This window comes from Camellia sinensis, chromosome 9, assembly GCF_055761805.1.
Source record: "Camellia sinensis isolate YWXY chromosome 9, ASM5576180v1, whole genome shotgun sequence".
NCBI classification, from domain to species: Eukaryota; Viridiplantae; Streptophyta; class Magnoliopsida; order Ericales; family Theaceae; genus Camellia; species Camellia sinensis.
The window spans coordinates 151,064,853-151,075,156 of record NC_138969.1 but is presented as its reverse complement, the minus strand read 5'-3'; the positions used below and the strand labels follow the sequence as shown (position 1 = coordinate 151,075,156).

General features: G+C 31.5%; 1 protein-coding gene across 1 annotated transcript; it reads right to left on the bottom strand.

The window, feature by feature from the left end:
• Nucleotides 1-569: 569 nt before the first annotated feature.
• LOC114298054 (MLO-like protein 12) lies at nucleotides 570-8,723 on the bottom strand. Its single transcript, XM_028242558.2, has 14 exons — nucleotides 8,478-8,723; nucleotides 7,797-7,854; nucleotides 7,405-7,556; nucleotides 7,002-7,118; nucleotides 5,348-5,408; nucleotides 3,838-3,926; nucleotides 3,656-3,730; nucleotides 3,478-3,566; nucleotides 3,314-3,363; nucleotides 3,165-3,205; nucleotides 2,892-3,065; nucleotides 2,182-2,217; nucleotides 1,946-2,074; nucleotides 570-1,161 (listed from the first exon to the last, which is right to left on the bottom strand). The coding sequence occupies exons 1-14, from the start codon at nucleotides 8,601-8,603 to the stop codon at nucleotides 811-813; spliced, it is 1,548 nt and encodes a 515-aa protein (XP_028098359.2). The 5' UTR covers nucleotides 8,604-8,723; the 3' UTR covers nucleotides 570-810.
• Between the last annotated feature and the right edge of the window lie 1,581 nt (nucleotides 8,724-10,304).

Here is a 10,304-nt window from a genome sequence, read left to right as displayed (position 1 = left end):
TTATTGCACCTGTTCAGCCTTGTAGCGCCTATTCGGGCTGTGTAATTTTGCCTATATATACTGCCATGTTTTCTGCAGTCTAGACCCCCGAAAATTCAGTCTGAAACTGTCTTATTGCTGTCCAGATTTTATTGTGTGCATTTTTCTTCATTTTAGTTTTAGAATAAAATTCAGAGAGTAAGAACACAAGGTTCTAGTTCGCCGAACAAATTGTTTGGAGTACTACTACAATTTGTGAAGATCATTGTATCTTGGGAGATAGACGCCACTCAACCGTAAGTACCGTAGCGAGGTGAATCTGTCTTAAGGACAGAGTGTCACACACTCGACTTGGTCTTAAGTTATTTATTCGGTTCAACGAAATAAATTCGGTATGTTATTTATTTATTTTGTTTGAATTATTTCAAGTTATTTTATTTACACAGAAGATTGTTCCAACAATGATAATGTTCAAATTGATGAAGCAATTGCTATATCATGTTATATATAAGCGATTTTCTCACTAAATTTTATTATTATTAAACCCAAAAAATGAAATTCATATTAATAAATCCATGTGAAACTCATCGTTTTGTGTCTGAGAAGTCAAAAATTAGATAAGAAATGTGTTTCTTTCTCCAAGTAATAGTACTATGAGAAGAGATCAATCAATATAACCAACTAAGCTTAGCCTAGTTAAGGGGTTAGTTGAATTAAGAGACAAATACTTGGTGTTTTGCAAAGGTGGGGAGGCGAATCTACAATATCTCTTATAATTAGATACTCATACTCTGCCCTCAAGAACACATACACACTCACACAATGTCAAAATCATGATGTTTTGCAAATGTCAAAACCCTCAAAAGACCCCAACTTTTGATATTGTTCCATTCTTTGTCCAACTAAATTGTCGACTTCTATTTCTGCTTCGTTATCTACTTTATCTGCAACAAAACCGCCATCGGTGGTGAATGGATTATCGAGTTCTACAGAGAAGGAAGCATCAAGGTTAGCGAAAGATGGTGAAATATTGTTAAGGGAAGCCATGGAAGCATCCAATGAGGGTCGTGCCAAGTTGGTGTTGTTCCTTAGAACTATGTTCTTCTTGGCCTTGGCTCTCCATTGTTTTAGACCATCTACCACTCCCTCTGTGCACGCTGCTTTCGTTATCGATGTACCCATCTGTTTCACATGTCAAATAATTGGTTTCACAAATCTTGTAAAATAGAATTGACTTAGAATGATTCCAAAAAACATTTGATATATTAATTTGCAAAAGACCTCGGGTGATGAAATATCTTAGAGATCAAGGAATAGATAGCATAATCAGATTGATTTTTGGATGAAAAGTATTACGCGAAATCTTTGATTTTTTCTTCTTCCTCTATCCCTATCCAAGTCATGTATGACAAACTTGATTGTAATTTATAAAGTATCGACACTTCAAAATAGGTGTTGTAATAATGCTAAACATGCATGGGACAAGGACATGCAGGGACATTAGTCCAACATGCCGCATGGCGTGCCCATTTTTTAATTTTTTTTATTGGACACAACAGATACACAGCCGACTCTCATTTTAATTTTTCAAAACAAATTTTGAGGTTTGTATTTTAATATTTGGAAATATAAGAATTGAATTAAAAAAAAAAAATCACTATCCATAATGCAACATAGATCTAACCACATTTAAAAATTTGAGATACGAGCTTATAATGGTATTGGAAATGCTCTAATACAACAAAAATTGTCTCTAGCTAATTTAAATTGTGTTTTTTTTTTTTTTTTTTTATATGAACTTAGTATTAATTTTGATTATGTACAGATGTAATATTTATATACATAGTACAAAAAATAAAATAAAAAAGTTGTGATATTTTCAAACCATATTTTCACCCATTTCATGTTTTGATTTTTGAAAATTTGCATCTTGTGTCTGTATCCATATTTATGATTAGTGTGTTACCTGTGCGACCAAAGCGTATAGAGGCAGTGTGACATAGCCACAGAGGATGTGAACTAACAAGCCCATTCCAAGCTTTATGACAATGTCCTCTGTTTCTCTATGGAAGCAAGATCTTAAGCCAAATTTGAACTGTTTAGTAATGAAATTAAACAAGTTAGCAATGGAATTTCTTGCAAATTAAACTACTAACATTGCAATATGACTGAGATAGAGGTAGTGAACTTGAGGATGCTTACCCAAGCCCATGTAAAGAATGCCAATTGAAAGGAGTTCTGCATAGCCCAAAACATATATATGTTTAGAAAAAAAAAATGCTACTTTTCTTGCTCTGAAAAACAAAATTCAAAATCATTTCAGGTCTTGAAACAAAAGGAGTACTCCAAGGACAAATCACTACATATTAACACTCCATTTATATCAACAAAAACTATTTTCACATTTTGTAATATTTAACAAAACAAAAAATGAAAATCATTGAAAGACTTTTTTTTGTAATCAATAGAAAATAAATTTATTTTGAAAGAAAATGTTTCCCACTTTTAAAATGTGAAACTTTTTGAAAGAGGAGAGTAGAAAAAAAAAAAATTCTAAGTGAAGGAAGGACAAGTGATTTATGCATTTGATTGTGCACGTAAATTTTGTACCTTCATCACTTTGAAATTATTTTTCTACTTTCCACTTTTTTTGATATTCTTCCAAAAGATTTTCTTGAATAATGTTGACCAATACTACCACACCATCACATCCACCACTGCCACCACCACACTATTACTAATACAACCATTAGCACATTAATTTCAAGGTCAAATGAAAAAATATTTTCTGAAATGTTTTCTGTTGAAATAAATAGTGTAAATCTAAAGTGGTTGTGGCCAAAAGTACTTCCAAACACAATGGAAACCAATCCAGATTAGTTTGAATCAAAACTAAGGATAGGAAAGATCACCTGAAATAAAATGAAGTGCATAAGGTGGAGGAGCAATTTTGGTTGGCCAAACCAGAAGAAGTGATCACTGGGCCTAACAAGCAAGGTTCCCCTAACAACATTTGATTTATCATTTGAATCTAAGCACATCTGTGTTATTATACTTTGTAGCTTTGTCCCAACTATCAATAGCATCTGCATTTCAAACATTTATATGATAATTACATTAGTCTTTCAACTTTTCACACTTTTGCTTCTACAAGAAGCACTTTTTGTTTAAGTGAATTCACTTACCACTAATGGAATGAAGGGAAGCCAGAAATAGTTGTAAAACACTGTTGCAATTACAAAAAAAATCAATGCAAGAGTTAGCATTACTCAGGTTTTTTTTACCTCAATTTACCGGTTCTAAAAGAAAATCTAGAATGGCTAAAGTGGCTTACCGTGTGCGTTTAGGAATATGAAAGTTACTGAAAAGATCCAAATCCAGAAGCTGCCAAAAAAAAAAAAAAACATTCAAGAACGGTTGCTTTCAAAATCAAGATTTATCGTGAATGAATAAGTGTTTGTATCATCGAATGTCATTCTTTGTGTGGGTTCTATTTACCTTATTCCCACCAGGACTCCAAAGTCCTTTTCCAAAGCTCTTCTTAAGTACTCTTGGAAGTCAAAGTTGCTTTCGTTTGCAAAATGGGCCTAGAGGAGACAATAATAACCAACACTAATTTCGTGTTCATTTTTAAGTAAATAGCGTAAAATTTGTGTTTGAGTAATTATTGGAATACCGTAATGAATCCATATCGAAGAGTTAAATAGTCTGCTTTGGAGACAGATTTGTAGAACTGGTGAAGGAAACAAACCTATAAATAAGATTAGCAAAGATGAAATTAGTTTATCTAATAGCAAACAAAGCCAAAAGGAACTAGAAATGGTGGTAGTGACTAGTGAGGTTTGTGGTTAAACGAACCGGTAAGCGAAGATACCGGTGTTCACTCCAAAATTTCAGATGTTGTCTCCCAAATGATGTTTCATTAATGAGTTGGAACCTTTGTGGATCTAAGATGAATAGTCAAGCAAAATTAGTATTAAGGTTAAAGAAAATGAGATACCATGGAAACTAATTGGAAATTTATTTGATTTTTTCCGCAATCATGTTTTCAATACCAACAAGAGACTTAAAAAACTAAAAAACATTTAGATAATTAAGGTATATCAAATTCATATATATATATATATATATATTGAAGTCAAGACACATTTTCAGATTAGTGCACATCTTTATTTTTTGTGTTAACCCTTTCACTATAAACTTATATATATTAAGTAAATCATAAAGAATAAAATTGTTAGCTTCTCTCAAGTTAGCCATTTCAATTTGAAAGAGCGTTTGGACTTGGTAATCACATTTTAGAATCAATTTGAGTGATTCAAACCATCCACTTTGTAGGACTCATTGAGTAGAATATTTATACAAAATATTAAAGTGATCGGATATCAGTAGCTATATGTTTAAATCAAATTTGTATTACTCCCTCCGTCCCAAAATATTAGTCCCTTATTCCATTTTTCATTGTCCCAAAATATTAGTCCCTCTTCAAAAACCAAGTACAAAAATAATATAAATTTCCTATTTTACCCTTCTTTTAAATTAATAAACAACATAAAAAGTACAATTATGCATTGATATTCCCAAAAAATGTACTATCAAAAGGATAATTTTGGAAAATCAACTTTTTTTAAATGCAATAATTGTACTACCAAAAAAAGTTGGATTCCCCAAAAGGGACCATTATTTTGGGACGGAGGGAGTATAAAAAATGAATAACTATTCTTAGAATTATATTTGTCATCCATTTTTGTATTAAAAAAAAAATGATTCAAACATATAGCTACTGATATCTAATTATCTTAATTGTTTGCATGAATATTCTATTAAACGAATCCTAGAAATTGAATGGTTTGGAGCATCGAAATCGGTTCTAAAATGAGCCTATCAAGTCTAAACGCTGTCTCTCAAGTTGAGATGACAACTTAAGAGAAGATAAATTCTTAATTTATTTTCAATAAAATCTTTTTTCTTTAATTAATTATTGAATTAGTTATTATAATATAGTTTTGTACTTTCAATGAAAACACACTAAAGCCTCTTTTGGGAAGAGTCGGTTTAGCCAAAAAGTCAAAAAGTCACCAAAAAAGTCAAAAAGCCAACAACCAATACCAAAAAGTCAAAAATTCTCTTTTCTCTCTACTTTTTTCATATCTTTTTCATATCTTTTCATAAAAAGTCAAAAAGTTAACCCAAACATACTAGTTTTTTTTAGCTCATATTTTAGCCAAATAACTAAAATGTTACTAAATTAACTTGTTTCCAAACTGGACCTAAAGAATGATAGTTGTACACTCACATAAAGTAAAAGAATGTCCCACAAAGGCTTGTATGGCAGACCAAATTCATAGCATTAATTATAAAAGCTTACCATTTGAAAATTGATATTCCATTGTTTTTGTTTCTGCCTCCCACGATTCCCACCTTTTCATCTGAAAAATTTCACATCATAAAGCAAGCATTTATTGTCAAATATACTTCCAAAATTTACAAACTTCCGAAATATCTGGGTAAAGGATCGCGCCCGGGCATATATATATATATATATATATATACAATAAATTATACTAACCATCTTGAATTAAAAAAATAATAATAATAAATTTTACAAATTTAATATAAGATCTCCATTTTATAAAGTCAAACACATTGGGACCATCCGACCAAATCTAACTTGAAAAAAAAAGAAGGTGGGAAAGGGAAATATTTTTTTTAATCAATAAGAGATTAATTATAAATATTGGAACAATTGTTTCAAATCTAATCACAAATATCTACAAGCCTGATCCCAAATATCTACAAGCCTGAAGGGGCACAAATACTCTAGCCCATTTGTGCATAATTTAGCGTGAATCAAAGAGGTATGCCCACTCCAAAATGGGCTGCGATAGAGGTAGGCCCTTTCCCCACTCCAAAGTGGGTTAAGCTACGCCCTAGCACCCTTCCCCACTCTGTTGTGGGCCAAGATAAAGGTATGGCCTTAGTCCCATTCCCCACTCCGATGTGGGCCAAGCTAGAGGTATGGCCCTAGTCCTCTTTCCCGTCTCCGATGTGGACCGATCTACAGGTTTAGCCCTAGCACCCTTTCCTACTCTAAAATAGGAAGTCATTGAGTTTAACCCTAAGTCACTCATCCGTTCCAAAGTGAATTAAGTCCTAACATAACGCTCAATGCCATGTGAATGAAGGGCACATGGCACCCACAAATAACAGAACGGTTACTCAAGCATGTGGATGACTCATTACTTTCCTCCAATGAGGAGTGACCTAGCTAAATGACAAAGAGGGATAGGTGGTAGAGAGACGAACTTTGCAAGCAAGCTAGCCTCCCCTATAAAAGGTAACCTCACCTCCTTTCACAAGGATCCGAATTCGATGACTCTCTCTCTATACACTCGTCCTCCCTATTCTCTCTCTCTGGCTTGACTTTACTATCGGAGGGGTTTTTGACCAAACCCCGGTTGGGCAGTCTCATCATTCGCTACTTGTGCTGGCCTTCATCTCCTGGAGCAAGGCAGCTCATCGGTAAAGCACACTCACTCTCTACATTGCGGAATTGAGTCTACACAAAGCCTAACTACAAAAATAACCCATAATGAGTAAAAATAAACAACTCAATAACAACCCTCATAATGAGATAAAAATAATCATACATCGTTTTTGGTAAGGCAATCTCTTTATAAGAGTTTACAGAAGCAGCCAAATAAGCTAAAGCTTGGTCGGTTGGTACAAAAAAATTGAAACGAGAAAATAGTATATATAACTTTTACCTAACGCATGCTATTTTAAAAAATATTTTCCAAATGTGAGTTATTTTGAATTTATTTTTCAAATTCAAAATATTTTTTGAATTTCTGTTTTCTAGCTCACCTTAAAAAAGACTTTGAATTTGTCAAATAAGTCCAAAACAACTCATATTTGAGAGATTTGTTTAAAAATGACATGAGTTTAGTTAATAACTGAGGGAAGATAGGAATGGAATAAAATTACCAAAGAGGACAAGTGTGGATGGGCTCGATATTTACCTTAGCAAGTCCAAGACTGAATGTAAGGAATGAAGAGAAAACATGGAAGAAGGCCAACACAAAGATTAACATCTGGAGTTGTTGCATTCCTGTTCTAGACATCAATGAAAGCTTTCCCTGAAAAAATAAAATAAAAATAAAATAAAAATAAAGTATAAACTTATATAAGGTGAGAAAGTACTATAGTGGCCAATCAAAATTCAAACAAATTGGTAAAGTAAGATCTTTTTAGAAATAAAATCCATTTTAATAGTTTTTTAAGTTTTAAAAAGTGATCCCCTTACAACTCAACACACCAGTTGATACTGTTACCTAATTTTTTAAAAATTTACAACTAAGTCACTCAATTTTTGATAAATATCACTCATAAATACAATTATTTAAAAGCTTTGCTTATTATTACCTGCTCTTCACATTTGGATTCCTCCACTCCATCGCTAGTCATGGTTTTGCATGGAAGAAAAGATTCGCCGACACTAGTTGGAATACAGATCTTTGCAATCGGTTTTTGGCTAATAGTCAAGAATAAAGAAATGAAACCCAACAACATCAACTCTGCATACATTACAGAGATAGATAAAGAATTAGTATTTTTAATTTTTTTTGCAATCGAAAAGCTTTTCTAAACTCGGATACATACAAATTTGCTAATTATGTGTATCAAATAAACAAGGAAAATGTTTGAAGGCCACAATTTTTGTCGCCACAATGGCTCCAAACTGTCAAAACGAAGCATTGTTGAATAAACAAAATGGAAGTACCCATTAGTAAATATCATAGCACTATTGTGGTCACCTGACTTTATCTTGTCAAGAACTTGAGTGAGAGACTTCCTCTGCTTTTTGTTGAAGTGCTGATTCAGTTTAAAAAATAACACCAATATATCAATAAATTCACATGTCAATACATTTCCATGTATAAAATAAATGCTTGATTCCTAGATCACATGTATAAATTATGAATTCATGGTTTTGGACTTTCAATGTCGTTATTATCCAATATTGACCGAAATACATTGATACTCATACATATCTTGGTATCGTTATATCTAAGAAAAATTACTATTTAGTGGTAATTTCAAAAAAATATTACAGATTCATGAATAAAATTATAATTATAATTGTTAATATTTATAAAATTTATCTCTTATTTGTAATTGTTTTTTAGACTTAACCTGTACTGAAATTTCCCCAAATATATATAACATTTATATATATATATATATGCAGGTAGGGACAGATTCAGGATTATCATTAAGAAATATAAAAGCATGTTTGAAGTGCAAATCCTTATAATTTTCAATTATTTTAATTTTTTAATATATTATATGACATTTTTAAAATTTTTAGAGTGTGATCGCTCTCCTCCGCTCACTAGATCCATCCTTAACGAGACGGGTGATGGGTGATCTAATATTCATGTCTAGAGAGAGAGAGAGGGAGAGCATGAATGCATGCATAGCTAAGCAGAGCATACCTTGGCTAAGAGAAGAAGGGCATACTCAATGAGCAAAGAGATTGAAATGAGACCAAAGCATACAGTTGCCACTGCCCATGTTGGTGTGGCTTCAAGGCTCAAAAACTCTTCCACTAATTTTGCCATTTCTCTCTCTCTCTCTCTCTCTCTCTCTCTAGATTTTGGAGACCTCTGCTCTGGTAGTGCTGCTTTACCAATGTAAAAAAAAAAACCAAAGCCCGTGTAAATAACATAACAAATAGGAATAATTACACCCCAATAAAATTTTAAAAAAGTGATTACATAAAAAAAATTTATAATATTAATTATTAATATTTATAAAATTTATTACCTAATTAAGGAATTATTTAAAATGATTTAAATAAGTATATGTTTTTACATTTTATAAAAAGATATGTAAAAAAATAAAAAAATAATATGACAAAAAAAAAAAAATATTCACCCCAAACAAGGTCTAATTTGTAGTAATTAACTTTTAGACTATTTCTAACGGTGTATCAAATCATGCATCAGATTTAAAATTTAATGAAAAAGTGACTTTTTCAAGCTCTAATGGTTTCACCAATTTTATATCAAAATGAGAATGAAACAAACATTTCATCAAACTGAGGACAAGCTCTGTATGTCAATATTTCACTATGCTTGACCGTTGAGGTGGGTGAACCGGTCAACCAACCGGATGTTCGGCCGGTTGACCCATCGGTCGACCGGTTCCCTTTCAAATAGGTAGGTTCAAACCAGTCAAAAAAGTTCAAACAGGTAAAAAAAATAAAAAAATAAAAATTAGACTTACCGATCGACCGTCCGGTCGACCCTTCACTTTTGATGCACAGTTGGAATAAGTCTTATTAAATTGAGAAAATTGATAATTTTTTACTCAAATTTAATGAAAAATTTATTCAGCTTTAGAGGTACTCTTAAAAAAATTGATTTGATATTTTTCCAAACAAGTACTTGTAATAATGTAGACTGTTGTGTCATGTGATGTATAAGTACAGTGGAGTACTTTTCTCCGAAAATGAGCAGGTTAGTGCAAGCGTATAAGCTTTTGATTCAGTGCGCCGTGTGAATCACATAGCAAGACGACAATCGAAGGGTCGTATCAGGCCACCAATAATGCTTCCCCACGTCACACAGCATGCAAAAGAGAATTTTGAAATTGACGAATCTGCCCTCAACGGGCTGTTGTTATTGGTTGATGGATAGACTTTTTATAAAGAGACAATTATCTGACAATATTAAAAATTAACCAAAAAAATTTATAATTTATAATTTTAATTATTAATAATATTTATTATTTATTTAATAACTTTTTTTTTATTTTACTCCCACTGTCATGTTATTTGCTTTGCTATTTTATAAATCAACAATAATAGAAAATTCTAATTTTAAAATTTTAAAGATAATTTTTATAATATGATATGAATAAATAAATAAATAAAATAAAAATATAGACATACATATCACATCATATATAAATTTCATTTCTTGTCAGGTCACTAAAACTTTTTTTTAAAGTTTCAAAATCAAAACATTCAATCTTTATTCTTTACAAACAGCGCGGAGACGGAGATAAAGATACTACTAATACGCGTTGGTTGCTGATGTTGATTGATGAATGCCATTTTTTTTTTAAATATCAATTTTATATTTAAATTTTTTAATTTCATATCAATTTTATCCTTCTTGTTAAATGCAATTTATAATTAAACAAAAATTATTAATGTGACATTATTCATTTCAAATTTTCATTTTAACATTTAAATTATCTCTAAAATATCAACTAGACTTTAAACTTCATTTATTTAGAGGTCTAATTAATATTTG